Raw genomic sequence first — 19044 nt, forward strand, 5'->3', positions numbered from 1 at the left:
CAGGATGCCAGATTATAATATCAGAAAATACAAACGTAGCGATTTGTTTAAGTAACCAACAACGGCGCGTAAAACAACTATTTTCGGTTGGCAGATAAGATAGCTAAAGTATGAAAATTCAAGATGTGGCTTTCTCACGAACTTTGAGACTAGTGGCCGGCTATGAGTGTAGGTACTTGGCGGTCAGAATAATCGCCAATACTGATGACAACATGGCGACGATGGCAACAAGGATGACTTGGGGGAATGTGCTGTCGGAAATAAATAACATCAATATGCAATGTTTGACACAACATGGGAACCACACACGTGTTTATCGGAAGGCTATGTCAACAGACAGTAGAGATTAAAGTGCCTCTTCTTCGAGTATAAAGCGTGTAGGAAGCCGAAGGACCTCTTCAGATACTCTCGCTGCCCATTGTATCAGCCATGTGGAAGCTGCTGTGCCTGACACTCCTGGTGTGCGCGGTGTCCGGGGGACCCTCGGTCCGCAGACAGGCTGGGTATCTTTCCCTGCCGGCGAGCAGTCTCCAGGGTAAGGTGTCCGAACGTTTATACTATCTGGTTCTAGTGCCAAGTCATCAAGCTTTTCAAACTTCATACGGATATTTCTGTGCCCACAACTTAATTGTACAATCCTTTTTTTTGCCACCGCAGTTGCCACAGAACTAATTTTGGATACTATGTCTTTGTGACTGTTGCAGTTTTGTGAAAGATAACTTTCCTAACTTTTCATCACAGTGATTCGCCAATCCAGTCTTCCCGTCCTTCAAGACTCCATCAAAGTCGCCGGACAAAGTCTCGTTTCTGCCGCCGAACAGGTGGGGATAGTTCGATGCATATCTCCTTATCCTTCTAGGGCTTGTGTCTTTGCATGGACTTTCCTCTCCCTCCAATCCCTTCCCAACGAATAATGAAGAACAAAGTTTATTTGTAAGTTAATGCCCGAAGGCTACAAGGACAGTGACTGACATTAAATTCATTGTAACAAGAGACTACTAAAATACCAGTGTTGGCTGCCAGCGGAGCTTGGGTAGCGCAGCGGAGCTAGGGTAGTGGCCGGAAGCTAAATAGGATGGATTCCAGGCTAACATTTTTAAGCATAGGAAGACAAAAAGCCCCACTTTTTCCATCATTTGTGGGTTCTGTGATTTTAACATCAACAGGAAAGTGAGTTCAGGTTTCTGTTCGTCCGTGAATGAGGGAAAGTCGGGGTACGTCGTGGTGGCTTCTTCGGTTCTAGTAACACTCTAATTGGCTATTTGCAATTCTAGGTGAATACAACAAAGGCTGACTGCGTCGTCATCGTGGAGAACAGCATCAAAACCCAGTGCAAGTCATGTGTGGAGTCACGATGTAAGGCTAAGGCCGATAGCTGCGCACCAAACCTGTGGGAGGGCATCGCTATGATGGTACTTATTTTTTTGTTACTTTCATTTTACATATCTATACAGGGAAAATACACACAGGCAAGTCTGTTTTTCAGGCACCCCTGGTTTCACAATATACAAACACAAACTACGACTTTTTTTTAACACAATAACCAATCATAAAGCCACGTTACATACAGTACAATTTACAGATACTTATTGTCTTTTTAGCTTTGTTTGCTTAATACTTTCTTTGGCTCGCATTATGATCACCACTCACTCAAGACGGCATATTTCATGTGATATTTCCTGTTTCTAGGTGGAGGACTTTTTCACAAATAAGATCCCAGGCCTGTTCAACTCTGCCCTTGACGCCGTCCTCGATGTACCTGATGCCATCGTCGATGCTCTAGACCTGAACAACTGGGATAACTTCCTAGTCGGCATCGGGACTGACGTTCTGGACACGGTCTTGGATGTAGGCAACGTGTTTGTGAACATTGGTAACGAGGTTGGAGATGCTGTCGGTAGCCTTGGGACCAGTATTTGGGATGGAGTGCAGGTATTTAACCCAATCCTTCTGGCAAAGTTTCAGTATAAAGCTCATAAGACAATTATCAAGACACAGTTGTTGGGGAAAAATGAATACAGCACTTGGACAAAAAGTTACTCCAGCATAAAATTATGAAACAGTCAGACGTTTCAGACAGCATCCGCTATGTAACTAATGGAAAGAACAGCAATGGTTGCTCTGCAATGATAATGATACTTCCAAATGTATACTCCATATATCTTTTTAATAAGAAACGGACCACAGGTTGCAAAATACCTGTATGTGTCCTGTGCAAGGTTAAAAGATCTGGATACAGTGGAGGAAAAACAGTGGTTACCACTAAACCTTCACCAAACTTTGGCCTTCTATGAATTTGCAGGATGTAGGCAACTTCCTGGGTGATGCAGCCTTGGATGTGGGGAACTTCCTGGTGGATGGACTTGGAGATATCGGGGACATTGCTGTCGACATTGGAGACTCCATCAGTGGAGCTATCGGTGACCTTGGAAATCTAATTGGTGGCCTCTTCGGTAAGCATAATTGCCCTCTATTTCATTCTTGTGTAGATGCAATCTTATCACCAAGAACATGTAGCAGTAAGGCTTGATTTGTACGTTCCTCCGGAGGTGCATAATTTTGGCACCTGCTAAGTCGGCATCTGTAAAAAGTTTGTACCTCCAGAAAAAACATGTAAAACATCACCAAATATGCTAAAAACAAGCCCAACTGCTACATCTGCTCAAATATGATCTGTCAGGAAGAACTGAAGCAGACTGACTTACATGTAGCAGTACAAAACTGAAAGCAAGATATCATACATCATGCATGATTAGTAAACTTTAATAAGTTACAGGAAACTCAAGAGGTTGATGGCCAGTCTATCAAGTCTGAGGTGCTATCTTTGCCATAGACCTCACCAGTCATGGTTTAACTGTTTCCATACAGGCAAGAAGAAGAGGGATGTCGTTTTGGCATATTACGCGAAACGTCACGCGAGACGCCAAGTGCGACGTGAAGCCCGAAGTCAAGTGCGCAGTGAGCCTTCGTGTTCTCAGCTGCAGAGTGAAGGCGGTGACGCCTGTATGGGCTTCATGTCATCCTGTGGAAACATCTGTGACTCCACGTGGCTGCAGCAGCAATGTGAGGATCTACTGGTATATTTTACTGTAATTCATAAATCATTCACAGCATTTCTAAGTTTACTGTTTCAGCTTTTCCTTTTCAACATGAACTTAAAATGACAACATGTCATACTGTCTAGTTCTACACCTTGTGATCACAATGAACATAAAAATGAAACGAAAAATGTCTAATTCTCCCTACAGTAGAAATATAGCCACCTTAAACTTTAAGTTCCTTACTGTGTATAGTGTTAAACAACATCAAAAGTTACTTCAATAAAGTATTGAAATAAAAGTAGCCTAAACATTGAACCAGCATTTATATATAGTTGTCCTCCAGTTGACCAGCTTAAAAACTTGTATTTTCACTTTAGCTAACCTTTTATGATTCTATGATATTCCTTTTCTGTTAACAACGGTGTCCCGAGATAACAGTATTTATATATATATATAACATTTTAGATATATCTACTCTTCTGTCTGCAGATTGTACCACATTCAACACGGCTGTAACTGCTTATCAAGCAGCTCTTCAGAGCCACTTCTGGGTCACCACCATTCCTGCTCAGAACCAGGACTTTGTCATAGACCAGGTATGGTGTAGTCACTGCTTCTCAAATCTACAAAAAGTGCTGTTCAAGATATATGTATATCAATTGGAAAGAAATCCAATATCACCCTTGGCTTTAAAACACAGGTATCACCTTTTACCTGTACAGGCTTACTATGACCAACTACCAATCTATAACTGTTAAGTTTGGTAATTGTATCCCCGTAACTGTAGGTAATGGTGGATGGAAGCTCCTATGACTTCACCACCGGAGGCTACAACCGTGCTGACGTGACGGTCACAATGTTCGGAGAGACCTACAGCTTCCCCTTGGACAGCAGCATCAGCCCATTTGACCTGACCCCAGTTGGACCAGAGATTGCCCAGAAAGCACTTGACCAATACAAGGCTAGCCACCTTCCTCCTTCAACTAAGGTGTACGCATATTGACACAGCTAGTTGTTGTGTGGCATCTCATACCTTGCAATTAAAGCATCAAGGGTTATAAATCTCAGTTGATGACTTATTCTTCATTTCTTTATACAATTAAAAAATGTTGTACAAAAAATAGCGATCTTTCCTAACTTCCTTAACAACCGAAGGATCTTATTGTCCTACAGAAACCCTATTGTTTGATTTCTTCTCTTTATGCTGATCTTCTTTTCTCAGGCTGCTGTTTGTCTTCTCCAGAATTTGGTAGATGTCCAGAGCATCTCCTGTGAAGAACAAAACATGCTCTAATAAAAGTTTGCATTCACTAAAATTAATGTTTTGTTAAATGCATATTTACAATATTTGTATATTATGATATAATTATATTTGGATGATGTAAAGGTAAAGCAGCTGTCCACCTTAATGAGGAGCTGCTTGGTAGATTTTCAATGGCAAATAGAGCAATAACATTACAGCTCTGCCATGGCTCACATTTTAGTTAAGTTCGCAGGGACAACCCCCTACTGTATGTGTTTGGGTTTGCAGATTGAGGTTAAAGATATGAGGCCCAAAGCTTCCCCGTGAAAGGGCAGATGCAAACCCTGGACGCTGTACATTACAACAGCTAAAGATGTTTTGTTAGCAATTCCTATACAGACAGGAAATTTAAGTCCGACTATTTCCATTTCACCAGTTTCCCTACCTGGGGGGATGCCATAGCCCCGGGTGAGTCCATGTGGGTTGGAGGGGGTTTTACAGTCCATGTTCACCTCTTTCCTCATGACAGTGTCCACATCCACAGCACTGAAGAAGGCTACAGACTGAATATCAAAAGAATAAGTCCTTAAAGTTTCCATTGCAAAGCCACTGTCTGATAGCCAACCACCAGTAGAGTTAATGATGGCTAGGGTTTCATGTTTCATATCTCAGTTATACCTACTCAACAGCTCGGACATTAACAACACTAGGACACTCGATGACTTGGTAGGATTTCTTTCTGTGCACTGCTTGGAAGATCTGTCAATAATACATTCTCTACAGTAACAGTTCAAGAAATGGTTATCACTTAACATATGTCAGATGTTTTCTGAAAGTTTTTGTTCATATACAAGAGTGTTGACAAATAAAGAAAACAGCTGCTATAGAATATGCAGTTCTTCAAGACTACATGCTATGAATAAAGCTGTACCTGAGGAAGATCATTCATGCCCAGTCTGAAGGCAAACATGCTCCTTGTCAGCAGGTTGGTGATCTGTAGGGCCAGGGCTGCCCGATGTCTGTCCTCGCTCCGCACAAGGTAGCGTACCTGAACAATTAAAGTAGTGTTATCAACATATAGTACTTATGCTCTTTTAACAGTGATAAGAAAAGATGGGCATGATGATGCTTTGATACACATGGCTTGCATCAGACTTATCACTCCATTTCCTCACAAACCTCTAGTGTTTAAAAAGGTTTGCATATTGAGCAAATAACGAATGCCCTTGTCTTGTCTTGTCTCTCACAAATAATTGCCAATTACTACAACTGTACCTGACGACATTGTGGGTTATATCATATGTAGAGACTGAGTACCTCATCATGGATGCTGATACAAAAGCGCCCGTCGATGTTGTACTTGTTGAAGAGCCAGCGCATGCACACCAGCATGAGGTGCAGGTAGTCTACAGCAGAACTCTGAACCACCCAGTTTACACGACTGGTGACAAACTGCACATAGTAGGCAACAAACACTCGGTAAGAAAGGGAATTAAAAGATAACAGTAGTCCCATAGGCTTTTTTGAGGCCATTGGGTTGTTGTCCACTGTGCCTAGGGCATGGTATTGAAAAGTGGAGTCCAACTCTCTGCTTCCACTGCCAACTGAAGTCAGCTACCAATTTGTTTTACCTGCGTGGAGTGAGGAAACTCGTGTTAAGTGCCTTTCCCAAGGACACAATGTCCAGCAAGGAATTTAAAGATTCAAAGATTCAAAGGTTCTGAGATTCCAAGATTCCAAGATTTTGAAATTTAATTCCATGCAGACGTACACAAGCCAGATAGAATGTCTCCAGAAGTGTTTGTAGTTCAGCAGCTTTTCAACAGCAAACAATCAGAACATAGACCTTACCTCGCCCTTAACGTAGGTAGGTTCCAGAGCTCTACTGATGCGGCAGTCCAAGACCGGTGTCCGCGGTTCCTCTGAGTTTGCGATGCTTTCCAACTTGTTGAACATCTCCGACTCAGTCCCACCTACCCAGCGTCTACCAGCAATGATGTCCAGCTGACCTGAAATGTTTGACCACTTATCTTTAGAACCAAGTACTTGAATGGACTCAAAACACCGAAACAACAAAAAAATTGTCCAAATGGACAATTAGAATTTGAGACATTAGAATTGAGAAGAAATTTTACAGATTATTTTTATCTGCCTGAATGCTTTATAATCCAAAGTCAATTTTTACAATAGAATAGACATATGCCAGAAAACATTACACATCTATAATAATCAAATACTGGATACCACTACTACATTTTTTGTACTACTACTACAAGTAAAAGATGCACGAGGAACTGTTAAATTATCAGGATTGTACTAGAGAGGAGGAATTAATTCAGACTACTACTAGAACCCCATGTCCAAACTACCTGAGCCCAGGAACAGCTTCTTCTTGACAGCCCTGGACAAGCTGCGCACCTCGGCCAGGGAGACCCACTCTGTACCTGACTGTGTCGTCCCTCCCAGCTCTGCCAAAGCCTGCTGGGCTTCTTCAGTTAGTTTATATCTGTAGCAGCCAAACAAAGAAACTGTGAATGATCTAAGCTTGCTTCAGAGCCTTATATAATTGGCTGAACATTATTGTGACAAGCTCTACATGTAAGTGGGAAACCCTAACGACATGACATTACTGTGTGGGTGTAGCCATTAGTCATCCAAGCAACCAAGTTAAACCATGCCTCCAATGCTCCAAGCATCCTATTACACCACTTCTGCCTTGCTGCCACACACATATTCACAAAACTGTGGACGCACACCAAGACAAACACACCAACTGATGACAATACCTCCATGAATGAGTGTCACAAAATTTTTGATGAATCATGCCACATATCCCAGTGAGTGCACTTACTCTCGGACCCCCTTCGTGGCAGCGTACATCTGCTTGGCCTTCTCCCCAGCCTCCTCCTGAGTCATACGGTGGTTAAACTGAAGCAGCAGCCTCTCAGCAAACGGCTGCCCAGCTCCATAGATACGGCCATAGTTGAAGACCTGGACAGAAGGGAAACAAGTGAAGAAGAACAAATGGATAAACATAATTACCATGCTTTATGTCCTTATGCAGTTTGTCATAAAGCCACACAGACAAGAAGTGAGAGTTTGTAGGTAATATACCCAACAGTAGTATTTGAATAAGTTTCTTGTTACATCAATGTCAATCAATGTCCTTGTCACATGTATGTTTCCTATGTCTCTACCATATGAATGTTTCCAAAGTCCACATACTCACAATCAGCCTTCAGGCACAAACTTGCAAATAAACTAACTATAGAAGTACTACACACCTTTGCATGATCTCTACTTATCCCGATGGTGGAGGCTGTCTTGCTGTGCAGGTCTGTTCCACTGCTCTTCTTCCCCTGTAGAGTCATCCAGCCAAAGGAAGTGCAGCCTGCACAGACAAATGAGTTCAAAACATATTGTACAAATCCTGCATCATGATACAGATTGTTCATGCAGGATTTCCAAAAGGGCCCTGACTTCCAACTTAAAGTTCATACACATATCACATAGAGTCCATTCCAAGTCACCGCGAGGGTTGTTATTGTCATAATTTAGAACTATTTTCAAGGTATTGTTATTATTTGTGTAAGAGATTTGACACTTTTGAAATATTTTGAATGTGATTTCAACTTTCTAAATATTTCTTAAGTTTTCTAAAACTTTAGAAATATTCATGATGTAGAATATGATATTTACAATGGTTTCTAAATAATGGTAACAGCATTCTACCATTATTTACAATTTTTTACAATTTCTTACCATTTTCTACCATTATTTGTAACATCTCTATAAATAGGTCAGAGGGCTGGGAAGAAAGTAATTCACACATCCTTGCGAAGTTTAGGGAAGAATGCTTTCCACAAAGGACCCAACAGCGTCCCGCAGTTAAGTCTAAAGATGTACAAAGGCAGACAGAAGGGCCGGATTAGCACCTACTTTTATGGGGGCAATCACCATTCTACCATTGTTAACCATTTTCTACCATTTTCTGTTAATATTTCTAAAAGTTAAATAATCACATAGATGTTTAGAAATTATTACAAATAAAGAGGTTTTTGTACAGTTACTTTCAAAATATTTCTAAATTATCTTATCAAATTCAAATAAATTCATATTTTTGTATTTGATCTTTTAGAAAATTTAGAACTATTGTCAGTCAGATATTCTTTTATTAGAAATTTTTCAAAATGATTACAAATATTATTATAAAACCCTCGCGGTGACTCGGAATGGACTCTATACACCTCCATACATAAAACAACGACTTAGGAGTATCAACATATTATGTAGCTGACATATGTAGTAGACATACACCTCATTGTGTCTTCTACAAATATTGAATAGCTTACAATCTCCATGTAGATTGCACTAGATTAATGTAACTAGCCAGTGATCATAAAAAACTTTGCCTTACACTAGTACTGTACCAGTTACAATTGTTACGCAATAGACTTTGACTTGACTTGACTAAAGCAACACATGCATCAGACATCTTACAGGTAACAGCAACAACATCAGTAACTTTCTATCAAAAAATGAAAAAGAAATGGTTACCATGGAAACCTGCAAAGTTTGCATCGCCTAGGATTGCAGCGATCCACAGCTCCTGTGAGTCCACGTCAGCGCCGATGAAGTGGTACCCAGGTGGAGCCTGAACTATGGCCTTCAGCTCACTTCCTACTCGGTCAGGCTGGGAGGGGAACAAAGAATTGGACTTTGCAATATTCTCCTTAACCATGTCTCTAATTGATAAGTATAACACTCATTAGGACTAAACGTAATACCAAATTGCCGTTGCAATTTGAATAAAATAAAATGGATCAAGCCACTTGACAAATTCTCTAAAGAGTCAGACGTTTTAGGTAGTATACACTCTCTTTCGTAAAGGATTGACAATGAGTTTGAAGACATGTGGAACCTGTATACAAATGAGTATCTGAACTGATACATGTACTTGAATGTGTTATAAAAGATAAAAGATGCTATCTGAAACTCTTAACAGGATTTATTCAGTTATTTTGTAATATGTAATGTTCTACTTCAATGCCACACTAGTTTGCTGCCTGCTGCTGACAACATCACGTTCATCAGCTGTGAGTGAAATTTGTTACCATACTTACCCTGGCATTACTTGCCGTCAGCCATGTTGGCTCCACAGCCCTGCGTGTGACCGTACCAGCTGTGATGACTCTGGGAATGATTGCTCCATAAAACCCCTCCTCCTCATAGTCAGGATTTCTGTCAGAGATAATGTTACATGATGTATCAATGCTAAATTAAAATGTTGATAAATCAACAATCACAAAAATGACATGGTACAAGCACTACTGGCTAGCAAAAGTTGTTTTCAGTCAAATTCAATATTTATTTCTATTTTGGGCTGACAGTACAGTGCTGGAATGGGAGGTATCTGAGACAATGTTCTCGGATTAATCATGATCCTCTTTGTCAGCCGGTGCAATGGCCTAATGGGTAGAGTGTTCGCCTTGCATACGGTAGGTCGTGAGTTCGAACCCCGGCCGGGTCATACCAAAGACTCTAAAAATGGTACATACTGCTTTCTCTGCTTAGCACTCAGCATTTGGGAAAGAGTATGGAAGTTAAACACACATCACTACCAGCGGACCAGCCCCCTGCTGTAGTGACTTACACTTGTGTGGCCAAAGGGCTACAGAAATGGAGATGGGCGCCACCCCAATGCATCTGATCAAGATGTATGGGACACTTTAACTAACTTAACTTTGCCAGCCACCTCAACAAAATAATGAATTCACCTTGATACGATACGAGGTAACTCTTTCTTCTTGAGCCACACGACCATCTGTGATGTGATCCTGTCCCGTGCGTTCCTCCAGAAGGACACCATCTTGTTGACCTCCAGGGTCCTGTTAGCTGGACCCCCTGCAGCCGCCGTCAGGGTGCCGTCCTCCATCTTGTTCAGGTAGTCCTTCGCTAAAGGGTTTCCCACCTTGAACTTGGCTCCATCCTAAAGGCAGACATCTTTGCCATTTACAACTGGTGATGATTAAAACTATTCCGTTAACCTACTGCAACCAATAAATAACTGAAGAAGATTTGTAAAAATTAGCAATGTTGATGATTAGAGCCTTTACTTAAATTTATTATTTTAAGTTTCATCAATTTCATGTCACGAAATTCAGCTTTAGGGGACGGACGGGGTGAAATATTTTTACTAACAAGCAAACTTGGAGATTGGGATGGGGGGACAGGTCCTGGAGACAGTTTTCACATAGTACAACCAAGGAGGTTGGTACAACATAACCAAAGCATCTCAGTCGGCAACTGTTTTCTCACATTGTTCTCATCCCTGTCTAGGTAACTTGTACTGACCTTGTGAGGAAGTCTGAAGAACCACACTCCAGGCAGATCCACATCATTGTAGGGCCCCGCCCCTCGGTGGAACTCTGGTGCACTCTCTCCATTACTGTACAGGACACTCTGGAGACATGTCATAAGGTCATCACATATCTACCACACCTGGAGTTGACAATTTTTTTCCTTTATTTAAACTTTGGAGGTTCATGATTACCATCTCTCTGCTGTTGTCTAAACATACTCTGTAGACAATAAAAATTGTGTGCATGCGTGGATGGTAGGGAGAAAGTTATCAAATAAAGCAAAGTACATGTTGTACATGTACATGTGCACATCATCACACATTGAAACTTTAAGTTGTCTGTGTATTGTTGATTTGCACATCAAGTATAATAGATCTCACTGAGTCATAGATGGGAGCCTCCTCCCCCTCTCCATTCCCCTCCCCCTTGGCTTTCTGTGACAGGTCCAGGATGTGGTCCCACATGTCATCACTTGCCCAGCCACTGTACCTGGAGAAATGGAAAACATATTTCTCTACTTTCCTTATTCCCTACTTTCTCTTATTTCCCTTATTTCCCTACTTTTCCAGAAAACTTCCCTAGCTTTCCTACGTTTCCTACTCACCCTTATTTTCCCCACTTTCTCCAATTTCCGTATCTTCCCTAGTAGACCTAGAAAAAATGAAACTAAGAATTCTGAAATATGGAATAGAATATTAAAATTACCTTTGGTCAAGTGGCTCTTTATCCTTATTGTCCCTCCTCTGCTTTAAGTATTCCTTGTACACATCAAAAACTGCCCTGAAAACATGTAACATGCACATGTCATGTCAATAAGGAAAAAAAAAAAGAGTCGAATTTTTTCAGAGACCATCAATGTCAACAAACAGATGCTTTCATAACCTACACTAACCTTTTTTTTTACTTTACCAAATCAAAGAATGGTTTGATTTTCCAGCGACCCCTTACTTGGTAGGGACGTTCCTGCCCCCCTCCTGTTCATCTGCCCCCTCCATGTTGTCTGTTCTCCCTGGCACCAGGTACCCCCAGCCCTGGCTGGCCTCGTAGTGCAGCGGGAAGCCGTCCCAACGGAGCCGTAACAGTTTGGGGGTGACTCGTGCTTGTGCACTGATGAGGTTTGGTCCAGGAGACCAGGCGCCGGTCAGTTTGGGACACAGGTCTCGGTACCAACTGCAAACATACGTTAGGAGTTATGTTATCCTGTGTGGTAAGAGTGCAGATGAAAAGTGGATTTGAAAAACAGTCTTGAGTAACCTTTCAGATGTTCCCTAAACTGCAGAGACTGTCGTATAAGACTGTTTAGCCTTAGCTGAAGCTGTACGGCTGATGTCAATTAGGATTTTACAATGGTCAATATTGCCTGAAGGCACAACCAATCAAAGACAATGAAATAGAATATGAACTGCAGACCGCAATATCAGCACTAAATCTCCCCTTTTCACTCCAAGATAGGCCACTATTGTGTTAAGCAAGAGGCTGATGTGATAAAGACAGACTTAGACTCACGCAGGATATCCAGGCATGTGTCTTTTAATCTTAGGCAGTCTGTCTGCAGTCCCCAGCACTATCTGGACCCGATCCTCCTCTGTCTCCTCCTGCTCTTCAACTTCTTCAGCTTCCTCTTTCTTTCCCTTCTTCTGCAATCCAAACAACATAATTCACACGTTGATGAAGGTTAGACATCCAGGTAATAAGATACGCCAAAAATAATTACTCAAGCAACTGGATAAGATTTTGAAACAGTCAGACGTTTCAGACAGTATCCACTGTCTTTCGTCAGTGACTAACGATAGGACTGAGAACACCAGCTTTATACCAAAACTCTGAATAGATATGTTAATGAGGTAAAGACAATTTAGGATGTCTTGAAGTAGTCTTCAAAAAGAAGATTAACTCAAGACAAAGTTATGCCAATAGTTCAATTAGCTACTGTTGTTCTAGTACAGTAACTAAATGTTGCTTGTCCGGGGGTGGGACCAGTGCAGACCATTGACCAACAGAAACAAGGTCAACATTACCATTCCCTACGTCCAAGGAGTATCGGAAAAACTCAGACGTATCTTCCAAAACTTCAACATTGCCACTAACTTCAAACCTCACTCAACTCTCAGGCAGAAACTAGTCCATCCAAAAGACAGGCCTGAAAAAGGCATCAAAGCCAATGTCATCTACAAACTGAAATGTGAGGAACCGAACTGCAATAACATGTACATTGGGGAGACAAGTCGACCACTAAAAGAACGGTACAAGGAACATTGCAGAAAGAGCGCTAACCGCTACTCCTCTGCCATTTACCACCATCTAAAACACAACCAGGGACACTCATTCAATTTCGAATCCACGGACATCCTAGATCGTGAAGAACGCTGGTTCGAACGGGGAATTAGAGAAGCAATATATGAGAGGATGTACAACCCCGCCCTCAACAGGAAAGGCGGTCTACGCGTTCAACTTTCAGGCACCTGGGATAATGCACTGCCCACCACCCCCCACCCCCGGACAAGCAACATTTAGTTACTGTACTAGAACAACAGTAGCTAATTGAACTATTGGCATAACTTTGTCTTGAGTTAATCTTCTTTTTGAAGACTACTTCAAGACATCCTAAATTGTCTTTACCTCATTAACATATCTATTCAGAGTTTTGGTATAAAGCTGGTGTTCTCAGTCCTATCGTTAGTCACTGACGAAAGACAGTGGATACTGTCTGAAACGTCTGACTGTTTCAAAATCTTATCCAGTTGCTTGAGTAATTATTTTTGGCGTAACATAATTCACACTTTACTCAAGAACTTTACATTATGAAGTAAGCATTTAAGAAGGTGCCTTGATTTTACATTTCCATTCATAGACATGAGGAGACATGCAAATGTCTTGATAAGTATCGTCAAAGCACACAAAAGGTCATATCAAAACAGTTTTTATTTCTCATGATTGTTCCTGATCAAAAGATTGCAACAACCAGTTTCAAAACTTAGATGCAACCCGACTTAAGTTGCTAAATCATTCAAAATGATTATTACTGAAGGGAAAATGACCAATAAGTATTTGGCACTGATAATATGACCAATGTGTATTTGGTACTGATAATATATCACAGGTTAAAAAGAATATTTCAACTTCATGACACTTTGAAGAATAAGAAATATATGCAGAAAAATGGACAACCGCTGTTTGACACACAAAGTACTTACTTTCTTTTTCTTTGTACTTTTCCTTTCAGATTTATCATTCTGGTCTTTGCCTTCGTCAGTTGTCTTCTCAACTTTTACCCTCTTCTTCTTGGCAGTTTCCTTTTTCAATGTGAGCTCCTGGGTGGACCAGTCCAACTCCCACAACCAAGGGTCCTCCTGGTATCTATCATAAAAATAGATAACAAACGTAGCATCACTAGTAACTGTAATGCATCTTATGAAAAATAATCAGATGTGTGTGTAAAGTGCGTCCTTTAGAAGACTGACAGCAGCTGTTAAACATTCAAACGTCATTTTCACAGACATAACATTACCTACTGTACAGTTTGAGAGGTGTCCATATTGTATAACAACTGACTTGAAGGTACAAAGACTTCAAGTTTTTCAAAGCATTTAACCATTGTGGCAGCATTCAGTTTCAAGCACTGAGACATGTCCTCATCATCAAAACTTGAATCTTGATCTCTGAATGCATAGATTTTGTAGCCTGGGTACCATCCTCTGTAGTTAGCACCCTTTTTCCCTTTTTGCTTGATTACCATGGAAAGCAGGCAAAAATGGAGAGCCAGGAGTATGAAGGATAGTATCCAGGTTTTTGTTAGCCAGTATGACTAATGCTCTCCTTATAGCACTGTACTGTGCACCTGTTGTCGTGCATCAGCTGGCAGGCGTCGTTAGCCAGGTGCATGAGCGACAGCTTCATCTCCTTCTGCAGATCCTGGAAGGTTTCGTCGGCATCTCGCAGGTACCGCTCCCAGTTACTGTTCACAGGCAGGTAGCACTGACCCATCTCCAACATTCCTGGGGAGAAGAAGCAACTTACCTTTGAGCTCTGCTCTTTCAAAGTGTTCAATTATAAGGAATGAGTGAAAGTAGAGAGTATTGTGTGGTCGTCAGCAGAAAATTGTGCTTTTACATGGTTTGCTCATGTTAAATACCCGTGCAAAAAACATACTTTTGAGGAACTGCCAGCAATAAATTTCCAAGGGACAGTATGGCCTCATTCTTAAAACTGTTCCCCATGTTATTAAAGCACTATACACATGGCTTTGTCCCTCCTGTGTTGCCAATATTCTGACATTTATAGAGGGTACTGAATTCGAGAGTACTGTCTTTAACTAGACAGCATTTTCAACATTCCTTACCTGCCAGGGTTACAGGGTGAGGAAACCTCTCCAGAAACATGGGCAGCTGCATGCTGAAGATTTCATGAGTGGCTCTCACATCTTTGGCACAATATGTCATCAGCTCCTGGAACATAGAAATTGATGAAAATACAGCAAGCAGCAAACAGTGAAACAGTGGTATGCAAAAATCATGTGAAACGCAAAAGATTAATCTACATGTTAATCAATAGTTTGATGTAAAATTCAAATGTTAATTGGCAATCTAATCTGCTAAACGTCATTTGGCCTAACAGTCAGATCACCAAATACCATGGATGTAAACAAAAACAGCGATCGCCCGTATTGCCTTTAAAAGCTGCTTTGGTACAAAAGTATTTCAAGTATTTCAACCAAATTCCAGTCTTGGCCATTTTTCCTGAATGCAGTTTTACATTTCAGAGTTCTCTGATATCTTACTTTTTCTAAATGGAACTACAGTCAAACCTGTATTAGTGGTCACCTTTGCATAGCGGCCACCTGCCCATAGTGGTCACTTTTTGTCGGTCCCTTGGATTTTTCCCATTGACATAAGCATTAAGAATTAGGCTATAGCGGTCACCTGTCCAACGCGGTCGCGGCCACACGATTTTCGGTCCCGCGGGTCTGGAAACACTGCGGATAACGGTCACGGCGCATGGTCGCCGCAAGATTCGGGAACCTTCTTTCAAATCTCGGCTCTTTATTCAAAGAACTTCTTTGACGAAATAAGTTTACATTTTGTACTATTTAATGTAGAGTAAAATCATAACTCACACATTGCAGCTGCACCCACATTACAGTAGACTATCCCATGACCCTTTGACCTCACAGAAGCCATCTTGCAGCTGTTGTTTTTTTTCTCCCGGCAAGGAATCCGACCCAAACAGGCTGATTTTACCGTGAAATTCCGCAATTATTTGCTGATAAATGATGTCGCCGCGCAATTGAAAATGACACGGTTGTCTTCGCAACATTTTGGTCGCATGTGCTCCGGATTGGGGGCGAATCGATGGATCGACTTGGACTTTATTTGCTTGTGGAAAAATCCGGACCTACCGAAAGCAGTCATCTTGAGCCGAGCATCGGGTCGTCTTGTGGAAGTGGTCGGTAGACCAAGTTTGACTACATGTATGTGAACAAGGAGGTTTTATGATGTGAATAAATGTTTCTCAGTGGGTACAGAAAACATGTGCCACTTATTGCTCGTGAAATCAACCGTTTCTATAGAGCGGCCACCTGTCCATAACGGTCGATTTTGGCCAGTCCCTTGAGTAACCGCTATAGGCAGGTTTGACTGTATATCAAAAACATCAAGCAGATTATGATAGCCTGGTTAGAAAAATTCAAAGAAAATGGCAGCCATAAAATTCACTACACAGTATGACCTACAGTACACGTACACGATGTTGCAGGATTACCTGAAACTGATTTCTGACGTCCTCCAGGGTGCCCTTCACAAAGACATCCCTCTCAGTTTTCTCCAGTTTGGGGCCTCCTGTGTATAAAACATGGACGTCCCCCAGGTTGTTGATGCTGCTCACATTCAGCCAGTCCCAGCCTCCAATCTGTAAAAAAGGGCAAGAGCTTTACAGATATGCCATACAAAATGTATATACAAAATGTACCAAACAAGACTGCAATACCAGGTTGTCAATTTGCATTAGCTGGCCCGTGATCTTCATCTGAATATAATTATATGGAAACTATATTTAACTCACCACTTACTTAAGGTAAAGTCTAGTGATATACACACGCCAACCAAATGCCAAACGATGATGTTTTCATCTGTTATTTACACTGATCTATTCTTTACTGCCAGGAGCAATAGTCATGTAAGCATGGTTAATGTAGCAGGGTGCTGAGGAGGCTAAATCAACTAAAACAGACATAAAACAAAGTTTAGCTACAAACCGCATATCTGCTTTTAAAGATTACATTGAGTCAGAGCAGAACAGCTGTGGTCTGAAAAGACTTGGTGCTCACCCCTTTCCCTTTGAACTGTTTCCTTGTCTTGCTGGTATACTCCCTAACATCCTTCAGACCCTGTTTCTTCCCTGCCCTGCTAGCCAGCCACAGGATTCTCTGGAAGCTGGTCAGGCCAGAGATAGCCATGTGTAGACTCATGGTGTCCAGGAACCTCGTCTTAGGACCCTGCATTGTAGTGTCAGAAGGATATGATGATGGGTACAGTATACAAGGGGAAGTGCGGGTAAAATTCAAAGCTGAAATGGCAAGTACTGCAGTAACATCCTCACTAGATAGATAAACATTACACTTACAGCTACATGTGCAAAGGTTAGGTGTGACAGGTTGTTCGGTGTGATATAACCAGCTGCTGCTGCACCGCATGCCTGCAAAGCTGGTGTGTTGTGCGACTCACTGACTTGTGCCAAAAGGCAGTTATACCAGCTATAAACAGTAGATACCGGGGGTATACATACAGATGGTAACAAAGGGATATAAATCAACACATCTGTCAACTTGTATCAATTCACCTTCATGAAATATTGCTCTTTGATGTAACTCCTATCGAAGCTGACGTTATGACCAATCACAATCTTTTCCCTCCAGTCTGCACCACCAGGTTTGATGGACCCAACTGCTGTCTCCATGGCGATGAGGTCGTCTAAGGTCGGACGAGGGGACCAGCTGTAGTGGTCTTCCATCAGTCTGTCACTTACCCACGAGTACCTACAGCAAGACAGGATGAACCACTGTCGTTCTTTTTTTTTCAGTCACATAGTACATATAACAAAGGGATAAAGACAGTGCTGTCTCCAGTTTTAAATTCTTGTCCGTCCCTCTCAATGTTTGGGAGCCCGTGTTTTTCATTTTCATTGTTAAATCTATCATTTATAGCTTGCAAAAATACATTTTCATCAATTCTATGTCGTGAAGTCTAGACTTTTTGGACGGAAGGGGTGAAAATATTGTCTGTCCCAACAAGATAATTTATTGAACCCTGGTAAGGGTCCTAGGAGACAACCCTAGATAAAGATGATATGATATTACATCTTTTACTGGTATTCTAACCTTTAGCTTTTCAAACAGGATAATGATACTGACATATCTGGACTTACCAGGCATTGGGTGATGCTGCCGTTGCTAGTGTGGGGAAGTCCCCCTCACTCATGCACACCTCCACATCAAACACTATGGCCTCCTCATCAGGGTAGTCCACTGTGGTCACCTGACCTGTCCTATCATACCTGGTCCATCCTCGGGACCACCTCCACTCCTGAGGCATGGTGGGAAGACGACTATTTGCGATCACATGAGCAGCGTCCAAATATGGCTTACTCTGCTGTTTTGCTATCTCCTTAAAATGTTCATCGATATTCTCGCCCAGTAAGTCTGGCAACTTAAAGTCAACTTCTGGAAGAGGCGATGTCTCCTTTCCCCACAAGTCGTGCGTCTTGAGATGATGAACGCTCCTCTCGACATCTTCTGTTGGATACGTGGGTTCCTGTTTGAAGATCTGATCATGAAGGGGTTTGGAAAGCATCTGGATGTCTATGGGATTCATCCGGGTTGGGAAGGCAGAGGAACAATACTGCATGGCAGGAACCCAGCTGTGTTGCACCACAGGATGCACAGGGTGGGCAAAGCTGCACACCCTTGGTGCCCACAGGGGCATGAGTCTGGCCGTGGCAGACATAGTTTAAGCTATTTGAAGAAAAGTTTAATGAAGACCCAATCAAGGCCTTACAAAGCGGGGATGAGTTACAGAACCTCTTCCACATAGGGTTCTTTGCTTGAAGTTGCAGTCTTTCAAAATCATATTTCCCATCTTGTTCCCATGATCCACACATTACAGCACTTCGATTCAGGAAGAAATAATCATCTTGCAAAGATGAGATGCAGACTTTTGCGATGTAGGTGCAACCTAGGGTATAGACACAATATGATGAAGCATCAAAATCGGTTGAAAACTAAGGTTTTAGAGAGATACCTTGATATTTTCACGCCAGTTTGGTAAATGTCAGACCTCAGACTCCATGCTTGACTTTCGCGGCAAATATGGGTTTAAAGGTCAAAGTTGAATTACTGTCTCGGGAC

The 19044-nt window shown here is 41.7% G+C and overlaps 2 protein-coding genes across 2 annotated transcripts; one reads left to right on the forward strand and one right to left on the reverse strand.

Moving 5' to 3' along the window:
• Positions 1–388: 388 nt before the first annotated feature.
• On the forward strand, positions 389–4108 carry LOC136428062 (uncharacterized). Its single transcript, XM_066417325.1, has 8 exons — positions 389–535; positions 742–821; positions 1275–1412; positions 1690–1932; positions 2303–2453; positions 2869–3063; positions 3531–3637; positions 3829–4108. The coding sequence occupies exons 1-8, from the start codon at positions 430–432 to the stop codon at positions 4042–4044; spliced, it is 1236 nt and encodes a 411-aa protein (XP_066273422.1). The 5' UTR covers positions 389–429; the 3' UTR covers positions 4045–4108.
• Positions 2748–18997, reverse strand: LOC136428058 (DNA polymerase subunit gamma-1-like). The gene is made up of 23 exons (XM_066417314.1): positions 18066–18997; positions 17481–17676; positions 16969–17136; positions 16404–16550; positions 14986–15091; positions 14485–14641; positions 13841–14003; positions 12153–12283; positions 11595–11816; positions 11352–11426; positions 11027–11135; positions 10639–10746; positions 10062–10273; positions 9408–9525; positions 8842–8977; positions 7569–7675; positions 7136–7275; positions 6654–6790; positions 6136–6293; positions 5602–5736; positions 5216–5332; positions 4730–4847; positions 2748–4310 (listed from the first exon to the last, which is right to left on the reverse strand). Exons 1-23 carry the CDS (start codon positions 18641–18643, stop codon positions 4201–4203), a joined length of 3648 nt encoding a protein of 1215 aa, XP_066273411.1. The 5' UTR covers positions 18644–18997; the 3' UTR covers positions 2748–4200.
• Positions 18998–19044: the final 47 nt, after the last annotated feature.

The sequence above is a fragment of the Branchiostoma lanceolatum genome, chromosome 2 (assembly GCF_035083965.1).
Source record: "Branchiostoma lanceolatum isolate klBraLanc5 chromosome 2, klBraLanc5.hap2, whole genome shotgun sequence".
Taxonomy (NCBI): Eukaryota; Metazoa; Chordata; class Leptocardii; order Amphioxiformes; family Branchiostomatidae; genus Branchiostoma; species Branchiostoma lanceolatum.